At 41.1% G+C, this 17064-nt stretch overlaps 1 protein-coding gene across 13 annotated transcripts in view; it reads right to left on the reverse strand.

The window, feature by feature from the left end:
- The window catches only part of LOC146445137 (rap1 GTPase-activating protein 1-like), a 45702-nt gene that overhangs the window by 12483 nt on the left and 16155 nt on the right, over positions 1 to 17064 (reverse strand). For 6 of the 13 annotated variants that reach the window (XM_085067961.1, XM_085068012.1, XM_085067996.1 and 3 more), the window contains 13 exons: positions 14934 to 15037; positions 13399 to 13477; positions 13060 to 13113; positions 12886 to 12969; positions 12406 to 12506; positions 11656 to 11785; positions 11254 to 11409; positions 8931 to 9002; positions 8656 to 8742; positions 7846 to 7980; positions 6318 to 6464; positions 5004 to 5107; positions 2599 to 2715 (listed from right to left, as the gene is read on the reverse strand). In XM_085067961.1, the coding sequence (XP_084924087.1) occupies positions 2599 to 2715; positions 5004 to 5107; positions 6318 to 6464; positions 7846 to 7980; positions 8656 to 8742; positions 8931 to 9002; positions 11254 to 11409; positions 11656 to 11785; positions 12406 to 12506; positions 12886 to 12969; positions 13060 to 13113; positions 13399 to 13477; positions 14934 to 15037 (1370 nt within the window). Of the gene's footprint in view, positions 1 to 2217; positions 2265 to 2598; positions 2716 to 5003; positions 5108 to 6317; positions 6465 to 7845; positions 7981 to 8655; positions 8743 to 8930; positions 9003 to 11253; positions 11410 to 11655; positions 11786 to 12405; positions 12507 to 12885; positions 12970 to 13059; positions 13114 to 13398; positions 13478 to 14933; positions 15038 to 17064 lie in introns of all 13 variants that reach the window. The other 7 variants (XM_085067969.1, XM_085068056.1, XM_085068022.1 and 4 more) reach the window with 6 other exon arrangements.

Genomic DNA, 17064 nt, shown 5'->3' on the forward strand with positions numbered 1-17064 from the left:
ACAGTGCTTGATTTTTCAGATGCAACCCAGGAAGTCAGCTGATCCTGAGGAGTTCTACTATTTGGCTGCATAGGCTGGGTTCATTCTTTTGAGTCTGTCCCTTGGGAAGAAGGATTATTTGGAAGACTACCTGCACAGCAAAGCAGAAAAACTAAGGACAATTGTCCCTGTATGTGGGAGAGAAGACACCGTTAGGTCAAGTGAACAATCCGGTTTCGTGGATTGCTGGCTGATCACTGAATAAACGTGTGTTAACTCAGCATGAGAGGACAGAAAGTAAGTGCTGCTTTGCCTCAACTGTAAAATAATTAATTTATTGCTTATGTGTTCCCTTTGCATTAATTTCCAGGTTGGTTTTAGTAGAACACAGGTGAAGAGGTTGATCATTCCAAGTCTTGAATCTGAAATGATTACTTAAGACCAGTAGCAACATGCTGGACATTTCTGCGGTAACAGAAATTCCTTGTGACTCTATGGAGAGCACCAGCAGTGGATTGATGACATACTACCAGGGATAACCCATTCTGTTATCTAATAAGGACTTCATACATTATTCTGGAACCAGGCAGAACTCCTTTGCACTGGAAGTATGCCTTCATCTTGATCCTGGTTTCACAAACAGGTAGGCTATTTCAGCAGAAAGCTAGTAAATTGTCTCCAAGACAGACTGTTAAAATTTGTACTCCCAGCCTTTTCCTGCAATACTGTGCTAACACTGCCTTGCTGAAAAATGGTGTGCTTTACATGGTGGAATTACATGTTCTTAATTCCCTGTCCCACATGTTATGCAAAAACTGTGGTGCACATGGGCTGGTCCCTAACTCTGAGATTGCAACTCTAACTCTGACTAATCACTCATTGTGCAAAACTCCATGCTGCATCCCACCTTGTAAATAAACTGTCCAGGAATGGGCTAAACCACCACAATTATGAAAATACTTCTTTTTTCTGATGATCCTAAGTGGTTTTGAGTCCATGACTGGAAAAAGATGCATAGAGAGAATCCTGGGGACAGAACTAGACAGACTGACAAATCATACAGGTCATGCCCCATGTACATAAACAATATTCATGCAAGGATTGTTAGTAAAATCCCATGCTACGTTTGCCCTCTGAAAGCACGTGGATACCAGTTTGAAACAGCCACTGCAGCTGGCTCACCTCCTCAGCTGATGGAGGATGGATGTTGGGAAGGGGGGAAGCAGATTTCTTGGTGATTATGCAAGGTAATGAGCTACCTAATCAGAGCAAGAGTCCCTCACACATGCCTGTCAGGAACTTCTAGTTCACTGAGAAGGTCCCAGGCAGGATGAGGAAGGGAAGGTTGAATGATGTGGTGATGCTGGAAGATGGGGGGGTGCTGACAAATCAGCAGTTCCATGTCCTGCATTCTCTCTTGTCCTTGCTTGCCAGAGCTAGCACTTTAAATGGTCTGTACCTCCTAGATGTGCTCTCATCCTCCTCCACACCAAAATTCTGGACACTCATCCAACCCAAAAACTAGTACAAAAAACCATTCCAGAAGTCTGCACCTTGGCTATGACAAAATTCTGGGCAGTCCTACAGCACACTGGGTCTGAACTAGTGCAGATAGCCACCAGCTTGTAATTCTTAGGGAGTATTGGGTCTAGTTGGAAGGGAGGCCCTTCCTACTCGAATACCAAACCCTAGAGGCTTTGTTCTAGGGCACTTCCTGAAATTTTCTTAGGAGTGTCCGCAGTCCTGAGAAAGGGAAATGCTCTAATACAAAGTACTTTTTTGCCACAAGTCTCATCCAAATTCTCTTGTAAAAAAATTAGGTGTGGCAAACTGTTCCACAAAGCCAGCTGCAGCCTTTGATTTAGAGACAGGCTGTTCCGGAGTCTTGGAAATGGGTAGTTTCCCTGAAGTATTCTCAGTAAGCTCACATTCCAATATAATACAGCTTAGCAGCAGCAAAGCTTCACTACCAGGAAATTGCATCTTTCCAGTTTTTGACAACCAGAAACTGGAGAATTAACTTGCAGACTACTGCATGAAGTGTTTTGCACATACCACTGGGTGTGGTATGGCGTGCTTTAGCAATGAAACATAGGTGCAATACATGGGACCGTGCTGTAATCCTGCTGGAACACTTTGGGAAGACTGGAGACAGGTTAGTTCACGCTGGTTGGGAGCAGCGGCATGAATCCTGCTTAAAGGGGCAGAACTTGAGTACAACCCAACATCCCAACATACCCTTGTCCAAGCTTCTCCATGAAGCTCCAAAATCACTCCAGAGCAAACTATAGAGGAAACATACACATCAGTAAACATGGATAATTGGACAGCTAGGACTTTTGCGTATCCTGTTGGATGCAAGCTAACATTACAGTAAAGATGGTAACCAAAATCACCTGTGAGTGGTCCAATCTTTCTTCTTTGGCTGTTTAAGAAAGCTGAATTCCTGACAGGCTCTGAATTACTGTGCCACAGCCAGACATCCAACTTTTGAGATGCTACAATGCCTAATGTGGACAATTTCAGTAAAGCCTCCAACAGAGCAAGACATGCACCACACTTCAGCCAATACCAGAGACAGTGAGCATCTTTCAAATATTGAAATTATTTTCAACTCACTTGCTCTTCCTGCTGGGGAACTCTGGAGAGCTGGGACTGGATGATCCATCAGACTTCAGATCAAAGAAAGTTCCTGGACTGTCCAACACCCTCTGTATCCTTTCTGCGGCATCTCTGCTGGGAGAAAAGAGAAACCAGCTATACCCCAGGGCCAGAGTTAACTACCGTCTATTCTAACACTCCCTTACAAGACACAATACAAAGCTCTATCTCCTATATACATGTAAAAGGGAAGCAAACACAGTTGCACTGAAAAGGGTAGACTCCTTAGATGTCATATGTGACATCTAGAAATGGCCAGCTTTAAGCTCCTTTTGAATTGATAGAAAAGCCTAAATTAATTTCAGTATTCACCTTTAATTCTTTCACCTTTTCTTCTATTGTCCCCATTTCACTGACCTTAAGAAGCTATAGGATTTAATAAAGAGTGTAAATATGATGGTTACAAATCTGTTAGTGCTACTAGGACTTGTCAAGATACCTCTGAAGAAAGCTGCCTGTGTGAGTAATTGAAATGAGGGGTACATTTAATTAAGGAAAGGAAAACTAAGGGATTTTGGGGGGGTTTTTAGGGCTTCAGTGATGGAGTTTGTCACAAAGTTTCTCCTCTGCTGTCTTGGTCAGTTGATCCTACCTGTGCCACTCAAATCACAGCTCCTCATACCCTCACTTCTGCTAATACAATTCTCTGTGAGACCGGAAATTACCCTGACAAAAGTAATTCTAAAATTAAACCAACCCTGAAACTCCTATGATACACTAACAAGTGGGATGGACTGGGTCAGCTCTGCCAGCAAAGCCTGCATATCATTAAAGTATAGCTTCAGGGTGAAGTCACATGTGACACTTTGAGCTTGCTGTTCCCAGAAAGAGAGCATGCTCCAGTCTCCTTCATTCTTGCTGAGTGCCCTTTCCACCAGTCCTGGTACCCACCAGACTTATTCATGAGCCAGTTCATGGCGGAACCCGGCAGACAATTAATCCAATGAAAGAAAGTTGATACTTTTCCTATTTGATTAATAGGCTGAATCAGTTCCATGAAAGGCCTACTAGGCCTTTGATCTGAGCAATCATCACAAGGGATAGTTAGGATTCAGTAGCTGAAAGTGACACTGAGAGAGGGGAAGTACCACATCTGATTTTCAGTAACAACGAACTGTTAGACCAGCTGCTAGTGAAATTGCACCTTCAGGAATGATCCAAAAAGTCTTTCAGAAATATAAGCTAGGGCTCCCTGTTCCTCACATCTAAGTATACAAGTAAGCAAAAGGAAAGCTGAATAAGCCAAATAGCTCACCAGTTCCCTCCCAGCAAAGAGCAGGGGAAAAAAAGAAGAAAATAAATCCAGGTGTTTTTCTTGTAGTAGGAAAATTTTACAGATCTTTCAAGGGGATAGAAAAGGTTGTTGTACACAAAGTAAAGGATTGAGGGACACATCTGCCTAAGGTATGGAAGTATTCAAAGTAGTGAGGAGCTGTGGCTACTATGTTGGTTTAGACTGCTACAGGGCAGATGTCTCAGAAGATTTAATTTTTCTCAAAGAAAGTTCTATTTTAGTTTTATTCAGATTAGGTCATGTGCACCTCATTAAGAAAGAAGGGAAAATGTAGTAATTTCCTCCTAAAATAACTAGTTTCCACATTAGAGATTACTTTTTCCCACTTGCATCCAGCCTTTAAGTGGCTTCCTGGAATTCTTGCAATTGGGAAAACTGCATATTAGATACAGAGCATTCATGTGACTTTTGAGACTCTGTATAATCTTAAAAAGGTGTTCCAGCTAGAGCTGAGAGTAATTTATAATTTAACTAAATAATATTTCCTGACCAGTAGACAACTTTTGAATGGTTATAATTCTGTCAAATATGCCAAATCAGTCCTTGAAGCTGTATATTATCCATTAATTACAATTCTTTGATGATCTAACTTAACCACTACTCATTTTGACTTAAAACTTTTTTAAAAAAATCCTTTAAGATACCAGAAGTTTTGCCTATTTGCATGTTTTAACATGAAAACAAACATACAATCAAGCATCCTCCTCCCAAGTACTAGCCTTTCATCTGATTCTCTTCTTAAAGTGGTGAAGAACAGGAAACTCGAGAGTCCTGGATCATACTGCACAATATTTAAGAGTGATCTTACAATGTTCCTTCACCCATTTCCTCCGTTCTTTGTCAAATAATGATTCTCTCCAATTCCAAATGCCCTCTTTCAATTTTGGCTGTTTCTGTCATTTGTCCATTTCTCCATCAGCCGATAATTAGTCCCTTCCCATTCCAACCATTTCCATTTCAGTTCATTCCTGATGGTTCCCCTCCTGCATATAGGTGCCTTTCTATGTTCCTTTTCTCATGTCCTCTTGGTTTTTTTACCCTTTTTGTCTCATCTTCCCACAGCTCATACCTCTTTTCCTCCTGTATGTTTTCAATGCCAATGGCACTACTCCGTCGCCCATGGAAGCGGCTGGCTCGAGTACGTGATGGGCTCCTACCAGGCAAGGCAAAAGACTAGAAAAAAGGAAAGAGTGACAGAAAGGAGAGGAAAAAGACAGGAAAAACTGGAGAACTGAAAGCATAGAATAGCTTGTGACACGGATCCGCATCCTCTCCTTTACTCTGCAATACAGGAGCTCAGCTCCACCTGTGCAAGGAGTGCTTTCTGTCAGCGAGCAAGAGCAGCCAGGGCTTACAAAGGTGTGAGAAAGGGACAGAGATATAAAGAAACAAAGGCAGAACACAGCCAGTATACAGAGAAATGAACTTGGGAAAGGAGGTATCCCCATATGGTGAGAGGAGAGGCAGAACCAGAAAGGTAAAGAAAACCAGAAGTTAAAGGAGCAAAGGAGGCAGCAAACCCAAGTCATTAGTATGCTGTGACTTTGTTGTATTGACATAAAGAATGCATACAACCAAGTAAACTGTCACCAAGAAATCTTCACACTGAAGGACACCTTCTTGGCTTACTCAGAGATGGGTTTTTTGTAGTTTGCCTGTATTGACATCACTAGTGCAGAGATCACAACCAGCTGGATGCACTTAGACCAAGGTAACCATAGTTTCAATCAGAAACATGGATTCTTTTCTGGAAAGATTTGTCACAGATTTGATATTTATTGGTCATGTATGTTTAGTATCCCTATCAAATAAGAAAGGTTTGAGAGTGACTAGAAATATTCACTCTTTTTCTCACCCCAAACTTTATAATTCTGCTGTTTGTTTCCAACATGCAAATACTATTTACAGCAAAACAGCACCTTGAATATATCTTGTGCACCTGTTTATATTACAGAAAATAATCTGATTAGTAAAATCGAACAAAATGGAACAGTTCTACCGTCCTTATGTTCTCAGCTCTTGCTGTATGACAATACAGTACAATTCCAGCCAAACCACAGTGCATGCATTTTTTAACATATGGCACCGTACAGGATCTAGTCCAGGACAGCAGAGATAGATGTCTCATGTAGACTCATGTTTGGCTTTCTTCTCCCAGTCTGCACCAATCTGAGCTCTAGTTTACACATGAACTGGGGCTAGAGATGGGCACAGACAAAACAGACTGCAACACATGCTGTCACCACTTGTGAAATGGGATGATACAACAAAAAGATTCACAGCAGGACAAGAGGACAAACTAATAGGGAAGGAGAAATCAAATGCACGAGTGGTTACAAAGGTATGCCGGGTTCTCTTCTTACAGCCCACCCGAATACCTTACCGCAGCAATGGCCTTAGGGCCCTCGGCGACACTCTGGCTGAGGGCAAGGCCAGCTGTAGCTGGGCGGCTGGGCAGGGTGGCTGGCTGCTGCTTTCTCATGGATATCCCCATGGTATCCAGGCTCTGGCTGCGGCCTCTGATCACCCGCTGAACAGAAGGGAGGCAGGGAAACAGACAAACACAGATATACACATATAGACATGCACACGGTAGGGTAGTATGAGAAGCACCACAGGTTGAGTGGGAAGTTGTGACGGACTGACATCAGAACCACACAGATCCTAACTGTGAAAGAAGCACCTTAGATACTGCCCTTTTTTGGTCCTAGCTGATTCATGGAGCTCTGGGAAGAGCCCTTTCTCAAGTGTATTCTCTAGTTTCATTTCCCTTGTCCTTTTGCAATGAATAGAGATTTCCTACCAATATCCTGGCGCACTGGATAAAACACCGTCGCCTGGAGCAGTCCTACCCAGTATGGGATACAAAACACAAAATCAAACTCTTGTTCAGGCCTGTAAGGCTCAGTCTCATACAAACTTGAGTTCTGGTTTTAAGGGGAAAGCAGCCATATCAAAATCTGCAGCATTTGAAAAAGCCATTTTCTGACTTTACTCAGCCTTTTCCAGCCTTTTACAAAGGTCATCTGTGTACATGACAGGCAAATCACAGAATCTGCTTGAAGTCAGAAAAGGACATTTTGGGAGAATTAGTGTTAGAATCAGAGACATGGATGGGTTAAAATTCATGGTTAGCAGCAAGGGCAGTTTATATGTGAAAACACACCTCACCAAAGCATCCCAGACCTGACCAAAGCTGCACACATAGCTACCAAACCTATATGTGAACAGGTTAGTTTCACAGACCTTAATAACTCTAACTAACCCACCATTTAGAACAGGTGGAGGTCATCTGAAAAAATGTTATTTTTAACATGTCTCACCTTCCAGACAGATAACTTATTATATAAAAGAAAAGGCAAGGCATATCCCACAGAAGTAGGAAAGGGCAAGTAGATAGGAAATCAATATAAGAGTCTCTACATAACCAGTTCAAAACTCAGCTTGCCCATTCACACACAAACTTTGCTTTCTCATATCAGTCATCCTGATCCCTTTTAGAAGAAAGTTCTGTCACCTGATTTATGGGGAAAAAAGCAACAAAAAAACCCCAAAATGTCATTTAATGCCATTTACACTGAAAAAGGTAAATGAACTCTGGCTTTTAGAGGGCAAGTAAAGCATCAGTTTTTCTAGACAGTACACTCACAGATAGGTTAGAAACTCTTGCAGTGGCTCCTACAGTTCTTTCAGCCATAAAGAAAATTAACTGAAAGAGATCTGCTATAGGAACTGAAAGCTCCCTGCTCTCAGTTATTACAATTCCTCTTGCAAACACTGACTCCTTTTTCTGTAAGTCATGGAATAACACCACATCTGACACTTGACACCAGCACAAAGCAGAAAGAGTTTGACTTCTAAGGGCCAGTATGGAATTCTGGACCACGCTGTAGGTCTGTAGAAAGGCTCACCTTGAAGTTCTCGAGGAAGCCCCCACTGCCATTCTCTATCTTGTCATCCTCTCCAACGGGTAATCCCATCATGCTGCGGCTGCGAAGCTGCAGCTCCTCAAAAAGGCTCTCCAAGAGGGCACTCCGTGTTCTTTCCTGCATCAACATTGGGAATGAGAACAGCTTTCATTGGGAGCAGATTTCTTTTTCCTGTTTTTTCAATGTCTCATACCCTTCTTAAAAAAAACCCAACAAACAAACAAAAAACCCCAAAAGACCAACAACGACAACAAAAACCCATGAAAATTACTTTAAACAGTATGAAGTGGTTTTAACTGCATAGTTACAGAATATATTGCAGTAATAACCAGCCCTGTTAAACTCTTTCTAAAGCAAGTCATAAAGGACACTTTTTTACAGCTGATGAAACACAGACATTTTTTTCTTTATCAGGCAACAGCAGAGTCTGGAACAGAATTTCAGTACCTTGAACCAAAACTCAGTGACATCAGCATGCATCCTGTAGCATAATACTGAGTTTCAGCTAACACAGAATTTCCTCTAGCAAAATATAGCAAAATATACGCTTCATATTCCCATCTTTACTTGAGGATTAGATTTTTACATTAAAATGTTCCTGTTCATATTCTATCACACCTACTAAGAAATATGAAGGAAGTATCCCATAACTAAGTAGAATCACATTTCACCTTCCTTTCTTAAGCAGAACAAAATCAGAAGTCAGAAATTTTACTGTATTTTCTTTATCTGACAACAATATATTTATTATATATACATTTTTTAATGGAAGCAGCCAGGTAACAGACCCACCTCTAATTTAGCAAATTTCTCAGCTCGATAGCAGCTGTACTCAGCATTGATGAGCTTGACCAGAAGGAATTCACGAAACTCTGCACTCTACAAGACAAGACAAAGATTATACTAAACTGGAGATTAAGACACTAGTAAAAATACCACATGATAAAAGCTCTGCTTACTATTCTTTGGACCTCCAGAGTCCTCTAGCCAGACTGACAATACTGATTCAGAACCCAAGTTTGTGCACCATTTCCCCTGCCATCTAGCACTGGACCAGAGAAACAAACCTTTTTAAATATGGCTGGGTTTGGCAGAGGGGGTCCAAAGAAGGGGACATCATCTCGGGCTGTGACTGAAACCTGAAATAATATAAGGGGAAAAAAATTACTATCATAACACAAGTGAGACCATCAAACTACTATGATAGATCTAATTCCTCCTAAATAATTTACATATACAAAAGAGATGTAAAATAGTGTCCTGTGCATCCCTCTGTTCCTGAACTCAGTGGATGGATGTGTTCATTTATCTCCCATAAATTTAGTCAGCTAGATGTGTACATGGTAACAACAAAAAAATCCCAAAAAAACCCTGAACTGTGTTTTTTAAAAATATTTTTAATAACAGCCAAGATAACCAGTGTATTTAGGAAAAACAATGCTCCTATTCAGCCTGCAAGATGAACCTCCACTAGAAGAACATTTGTCAATGTAGTTGTACTGACCTATTTTTTTTTTACAGAGAATCTTTGGTGGAGATACTCCCCTCGGTGTGCAGTGTATCTCAGTGCCACTGCCTCTCTGAGTCACAGGTGGTAAATACACAAAAGCATTTTCCCAGGAAGAGATAGGTTTCATTTGTTTTATTTTTAGCATGCTCCTACCTGACATACCAACGTCACAAAAAGTAAATGTAAAGCAGTCCAGTTTTTACATAGTCACTTGTTTCTTCACAGCACTCATCTATAATTATATGCAGCTATCTTATCAAACACATACAGTACTTCACAATATTTCACAGTTATTTTTTTATCATGTTTGAGATGAAACAAGACCATTATTTGCCATTTCATACAAGAGGGAACAATGTCATAACAATCACAACTGCCTCAAAATAACAACAAATAAATGTCACAGAGCCACTGAGGGCTGTGAGCTTAATGACAGAAAGAAGAAAATGGGCTCTTGGTTTAATTCTGGTATTTCACATTGTAGGCCAGCTCCCCTATTTACCAAGCCTCCATCTCTCTTCTAATAGATATCTACCAGTTAAAATTCTGCTTCGTGATTTTAATTTTCTGATTGCAAAATCTGATTCTGTGAAATTAATTCCATTAATATTCCAATTTAATAGTAGGCACTAAAGCTTAAGTAAATGGAACAAGGGATGGGAAAGAAATCTTCCCAATTGCAGGCTTTTTTTGTACTACAGTGCTCTCAAGGCAGCATCGGTTAAAACCCCTTTGGAAAAGCCTTTACAAATATCTCTGCATTGGTTCTAGGATGCTGACGGATTATTTCTTCTTTATGAAATGAAGCAGCCCTATAACACTAACAAAAAAAAATGGTACTGCAGACAGGCAAAGATGAAAACAATGGCAGGAAGATAAATGATAAATAGCAAGTTTTCCCAGCTCTTTCCCGTGTCATTAAAGGGTCCAGTGAATTTCTGTGCCCTATAAAACAGAGAGCAAGAGGAGAAATGGAACCCCATGCCCTGATCAACATAAGGCTTTCACTACAAACCAGCTGCCCAAAGCATAGGGAACAATGGAAGGTGGCTGCTCCACCACCAACACTCTCTGGTGGAAAAGGAGATGGGCATCCTGTCCTAATTTTTATATTACTTGGGTGTTCCTGTAGACCTCCAAGACATAAGGATTCATCATCACCAAATCAAAATCCTACATAATATGACAATAGCACTTGGATTAAAATATTTCGATAATGGAAAACCTATCACAAATGTAAGCTTCTTTATATTTTCTGCTCTCTCAGCATGACTGGAAGTTGAACATAAAGTTATATAGACATCCATAGTCATGTCAGAGAGAGAACAGTCTGTGTCCAAAGATAATATCTGTGTGCAGATAATTAATCTGGCCTCTAGCAGGGCTCCTTTCAGCTGGAGGGCCCTAACAGGTAACACTTCCCTGGCAGATGTGTATCAGTTCTGGAATCTCCAGAAACAGGTGTAGCTGGTTTGGATTCCATAGGTTAGGCCAACCAGCTCTATTTGACCTGCAGCCTCAGGCAGTGCAAGCTACAAGCACTGTGCTGTGCAGCATGAGCAATGAAGACATTAATTTTACCTGACTTATATAATGTAAGCAAGACAACCCCCAAAGTGGGACCAATTGTGCCCTGTGCTCTTTGATGTAAACAAAATTTTTTATCTGAATTCTTTCTGCTTCAATTCCAAAGCTTTGAGCTTCAGAAATTCATCAGCTACTTTGAAAAGCATACAACTCCACACTCTACTTTCAGGTGTAAGATATTCAAGAAATGAAGATGACAGCTGGCTGAACCTGCATCTCTCCCAGAGGCCCAAGAAACGGTTTCTACTTCAAAGGTCAAAATCAGTACAAGTTGATCTATTGATCGTGGTTACCTTGTAGAGAGTGTCCCCAGTGGTGCTATGAGTGAGCTGAACTACCACATAAGCATGTAGGAAATTAGAAGCAATCATATCAGGGACAAAAGGAGTGCTTTCATCCTGGAAAATGATGGCTACGATGTCATTCCCAATGTGACGCTTCCGCTGAAGCTGGAGAGAAGCAATGAAGAGAGAAGGCAGGTGAAAAAGAGCAGAATAGAATGTTTGGACCTCAAACACCAGTCTGCCTAACATCTCAAACCCATCTGTTCAACCAAACCCCTCATCACCACTTTTGCCATTACTGCAGCCATAATTCCCAGAATTACAGTTAGTCATTCTCCCCTCTATGCAGTCCTTCTTCAAACACTCCTCCTCTCCCAGCCACGTTTTAATCCTTAGTCCTCCTACTGATACCTGCTGGGAATCTCCCTCTGTGAAGGGCAGCTTTGTGGACACATGAAACATGATCTCCTTCCCACGGAAATTTGTATAGACTGACTCGGTGCCCGTTTGACCTCTGGTAACATCCAAGCCTCCCCGGAACCTGAGCAAATCCACGCCACACCACAGGTCAGGCAGTACAGAAATGAGAAAGCAGAGACAAGACAGACAGCATCAGTAACAGTAGTACATCAGGACCATCAAAAGTAATTTTTAGGAAATCAGTGATAGTGAGGCACCAAACCTTCCCCAAACCAATGCACTGACTGAAGCTGCAGTTTATGCTGGTAAACATACCAGCTTAATAAAAGCTATGAAGCTAAACCAAGGATCCTTAAAGTAGCTACTTTCTTTGGCAGTCTTCTAAGAAATACAGTTCATATTTTAGGACTACAGAAGGGATAGGCTGCCCCACAAAAAGAGCCTGAAACAATATTGTCCCATACCACTGTGAAACAAACTTGTATTTACACTGCCAAATAAAATTATTCTTTGCTGATACTGTGAGTCAGACTGAGAAACCAGGAGACCTTTAAATCAAAATACCAGCAGAGACCTGAGCTCCAACAAGTTCCCAAAAAACAAAAGCATCCTGGCTTCTTCACCTTCACTGGGATTCAGAGGACACAGCACTTTTCTGGAAGCTGGGCCTAACAGAGTCAGTCTCTGAACACACTATGTTCCCTAACTTAATCTGGCTTTCCAGCTGCGCTGGGTACGCACCCACGGAAATCCTGCAGCTGAATCTTGTCACCAAGGAAATCCAGGAACTCCAGGAAACCCTGACTCTCTACTGTGTTACTGAAGACTTCTTCTTCAGTTGTCTACAGAAGGAAAGCAGAAGTAGTAAGAAGCACAAGGAGTAGAAAGAACAGGCAGTAATTTCTATAGACAGTTCAACCACACAAACACCTCTGCTTGAATACATTTCTAATCTGGGCCACCCATGGTGTTGGGGTCCTCTGCCTCAGCCCCCAGCTGCCATTAGGGTTGGAGTTAGGGTCCAGAGATCCACAAAGCCTATACTGCCAGAGACATTGTGGATGCAAGAGTCATGCCAAGGGAACTATGACACTGCACAAACACTGCTGCCTCCACACCACTGCTTCTGGACAGGGCAGACCTTGCTATTGCATTCTTTAAACTAAGAAAACTGACTCTTTGCATTTTGTCTCGAGTACTTTGGGACATGATGGAGCTTACCTGTCCAGGTTTCTGGTAGATGACCCCAAATTTGAAGTTATTGCTTATGACGTGTTCATCAAATGCAACAATAAGCTGTGAAGCCTGAGGTAATGAAAACAGAAATTATCAACTGGATGTCATTAGCCAGACCTTGATGGAAAAGTGATATACAGACATATCAGAACACTGTACCTTGGGATAGAGGACAGGAAAGAAGCGTTCAACATTCACATCCTCACACAGTAGCTGTTGAGTGAGAGAGACAGAGAAACAGAAGTGTAATTATCATGTGCCCTGGCTTGCTGCAGGCATGAGAGTGTAGGCACTGTTTAAAATTATCTGACAGGAGCCCCTTAAGGCAAAAATTTTGAGGTAAAATTAGAAGAGAAAGAAGAGAATGTAAATAGAAGGCTAAATGGGAACTATATGACAGTTCTACTGGGGAATAGTAGAAGAAGGAAATGGGAAGACAGAGGTGAAAATAACTTGAAAAATGAGGCCTTAAGACAAACAGGCAAGCAGGAATCTCACCTTTGCCATCTGAACAGCATTGGGAAACTCATTCAGACAGGAAATGGGAATTAGATCATGTTTGGTGCCAGTACGAGTCCTGACACAAAACAAAAAAGGCATTAGAGACATGGCTGAAGTGAGACACAAGCAACACTGGCTCTTTAAAGAAAGAGTAGCCATTTCTTCAGAATATCCTTACAGCAGTTAATTCCAGATGGTTTATTTTAACCTGGTGCATAAAATCACTGGAAAAGCAAGGTATTTTCACTTCTTACTGCCCATCACTTGTTGTGGTGAGCAGAGGAAGACAAAACAGGAGCCCTTAGTCTCTTTGCTCCTTTGCATTCTAGCATACCTTGAAAAAATATTCTGCTTTCCCCCCCACACCATTTTCTTTCACAGAAATTTAAATGTCAAAATACAATTCATGGATGCAGATTAATATGGGATTCCCATGATCAATGAGGGATTGAAAGATTGTTAAAAGGTCTGTTAAAAGGTTGCTAGAAACAGCCTAGGAAAGCATATCTATGCAAAGTAAAGGAGGTAGAAATTGGTGTAGCATTGTTCCAAAAAGCTGATAAAGGAAAGCTTCCTTCCTCTTTATATGTGTACTTGAGGAGAGATATCTTTCTAAGGAAGAAGAAATATTGGGCTGTCAGAAGCCTCTTCAAACCATTATAAACAAGCTATTGAGCACAAAGTACTGCATGTAATAAACTATCTTAATAGAGGAATAACTACCCTTTTGTTCTTCCCTGGTCTCTTCCACATAGAAAGATAAACATAAGCATTCCCAGGCACAGCTCACAAACAGCCTCTCTCATTATTCCCAAATTATTACTGACAGTCTGAAGCATTCTCTGCGGACACTGAAGGAAACCCACCAGTGATTCTCTTGTATCTCTGTAGCTCCTATGCAACCAGTATTTTCCCTCAATCCTGGACAAGTCCTTGTCAGCAGCAACTGTACATCACTTGGTTCCAGTAGCATATTGCCTACTGGGAGAGCACCCAACCCACAGCCTGGTAAAAAACTTCTCTGCAGTGAGTCTCTCACCTATGCAAGATCCTTCTTTGCTCTTTCTCTAGGTATTGTCTCTCTTCATAACCCTCTCTAAGGGTTATGGCTTCATAGGCTGCCCTGGGAATCCAAGGAATGTTCTAGCTCACCTTTAGGGGAGCCTTAATCTCAGGTACAAAGCCTGGGCTAGGCTGTCCTCCATTAGAGAATCTATATTCTACAGGGTACTCAAATATCTCTAAGTAGACAGAATAAACAGAAAATCTTTCTATTTGAGGGAAGAAAGGTATTTTTCACACAGGTACTAAAAAGATGCACCTGTAAGCATCACATCAGCTTCCTGAAGGAAACTGCTGAGAGCAACTCAGGAGCAGAAGGCAGGAAAAAAAGGGCTCAAAGGTTTCTTTGCAGTTTCTTTTCTCTCCAGAAGAAAGACATGAAACTCACACCCACATCTATGCAGAGGAAGGGCAAGGTAAGACAAGAGACGCAGCACAGCAACAAACACTTCAATAACAGGCACTGTTACCTCAGCAGCAGGCGTAGATTTTCCTGTTTCTCAATCTGTTCATACTTCACAGAAAGTACTAGGTAGCCCAAGGACATGTCACTGGAGTAAAAGTTCTGGTGCTCCTGCAAAAAAGAAACCAAAATGCATTATTCTAAACACACTTCCTGGAGAAGTTTACCAGTCTTGTTAGGTTTTTTACATACATACAACCTGTCACTCAAGATTAGCTAATTTTTAATTTAACTAGCAATAACATGCTTGAAGATGTGCATATGTTGTCTTCCAGCCCACCTGATCACCAGTGCATGAGCATATCAAAGTGCATCCTGTCAGTTCAGTTCCTCCTCACCTGTCCAGCATCAGAAGGGCTTCTGAGAAGGAATACTATTAGAACACTCAGCAACACATTTCGAAGAAATTGCATTTCTTGTAAATAAAATTGTATCTTCAGTGGACTTTCCCTGCATCCATTTAGACTCGGCATGACTAAGCAGTGTATTCCACACGTTCAACTGGATGTGGTTGTGGGAATTTTCTGTCTAAAGAGTAATGGCAGGATCATTATGGTAAATGGTTGACCTCCAAGAGCGCTCACATCTCAGAAATAAAGAGGTTTTGCAGATGAAGACTGCTCTCAGCAGTGCCACTAACACTGCCTTTTAGTGGAGTGTGCCTGGAACAGAGTCATTCAGTCAAACAATGACACATCCTGTAAACATTTTCAGTCTCTATATGTAAGTGGCTGTGACCATACATTTCTCCTGCATATACAGCCATGTTCCAGTGGCCTGAGTATACAATGTGTATTTTGTATATTGCTATGCATGGTGTAATCCTTGCAGAGGAATGGGCACCAGAATTAGTGAAGGTCTTAAAAATAACTGAATTTTTGTCAAAGCCTCTCTAGCTATGTAGCTTGATCCTGAATATAAGCCTGGGGTTTAAACTGAGATCTTAGCAATCGTATGTATGAACAAACCTATAATTTATTCTTTGTATTTTCTTTTTCTTTAAAGACACATAAGCAACAGAAGTCAGACTCAGATTCCTTCAATGGACAACAGTCTTTATTGTTAGCTGTCCTGAAGTTAGAGATGAACCATCAAAAGGCTTTACAGTTAATACTGAAGATTGCAAGTCAGTGATGACAAGATACCCTGGAGCTGAGATGACCTACGTTTAAGTACAAATTTGTTTAGCCACAGAAGCAGTTTCCGTAACATTTAATATAGTCTGAAAGGAAGTCCTGGATTTCAAATAGATCCCTGTAAAAACAATTAAGTATCTTCCATGGGCCAAGAGAAAAGACTAACAGAACACACAAGAAATGCTGACAGTTTGCCTGAGAAATTATAAAGCTACTAAGACATCTGCCATCTGCAGCAGCTTTAACCAGCACAAAGAAAGGACAGCATAAAGGAGAAATACATGATCACATATGAATGCATAGCAAGAAAGCTTCTCTCATCAGCAGTGAGAGCTTCAAGCGCTTGCGAAACTGCACACAAAGTTCATTTGACTAGCAGTTCCAATGTATATCTTTATTATCCTTCCTGGCTTCAGGCTATTCCTCTTTATTACAGCTTTGAAAAACAATGTAGACATCGAGTAATGCCCACAGTACAAAATATAAAGTTTTACAACCTTCTTCCTAAAGGCTAAATAAATCTTACTGTGTAATCGTCATATCAAATACGGATCATGGGCCAAAAAAAAGTAGCTGAGCTATGGCTTGAGTGTCCTAGCACCTTCTTTGGTAGTTGTTTTACAGGGTCTGCTGTAAGATGTTCTGCAAAAAGTATCAAAGAATTGTTTGAGTTTGATGAGTTTGAGCAATCTACATATGCACACCCACAACACAGACACGCGTATTAAGTTTGAAGTACCACATAACACTTTGATCTCCCATCTTGTTTAAAGGATATTCCCTAAACTGTTGGCTATGCCTCTCCAACCACATAATGCTTTCAGACTCTTCTTCAGCTAAGAACTGTTTGCCACTATTCAAAGCATGAAAGAGACCTTTCCTGACATTGCTGAAACAACCTTCCCATGTTACCAGCAAGAAAAGGACCCAACACACACAGCATCAAAATCATTGGTATCACTAACTTTGCACTGAAGAAGTACTCTTCTGGTAGAAAAGCTC

The sequence above is a fragment of the Lichenostomus cassidix genome, chromosome 1 (genome assembly GCF_008360975.1).
Source record: "Lichenostomus cassidix isolate B80296 chromosome 1, HeHo_3.0, whole genome shotgun sequence".
In the NCBI taxonomy this organism is placed as follows: Eukaryota; Metazoa; Chordata; class Aves; order Passeriformes; family Meliphagidae; genus Lichenostomus; species Lichenostomus cassidix.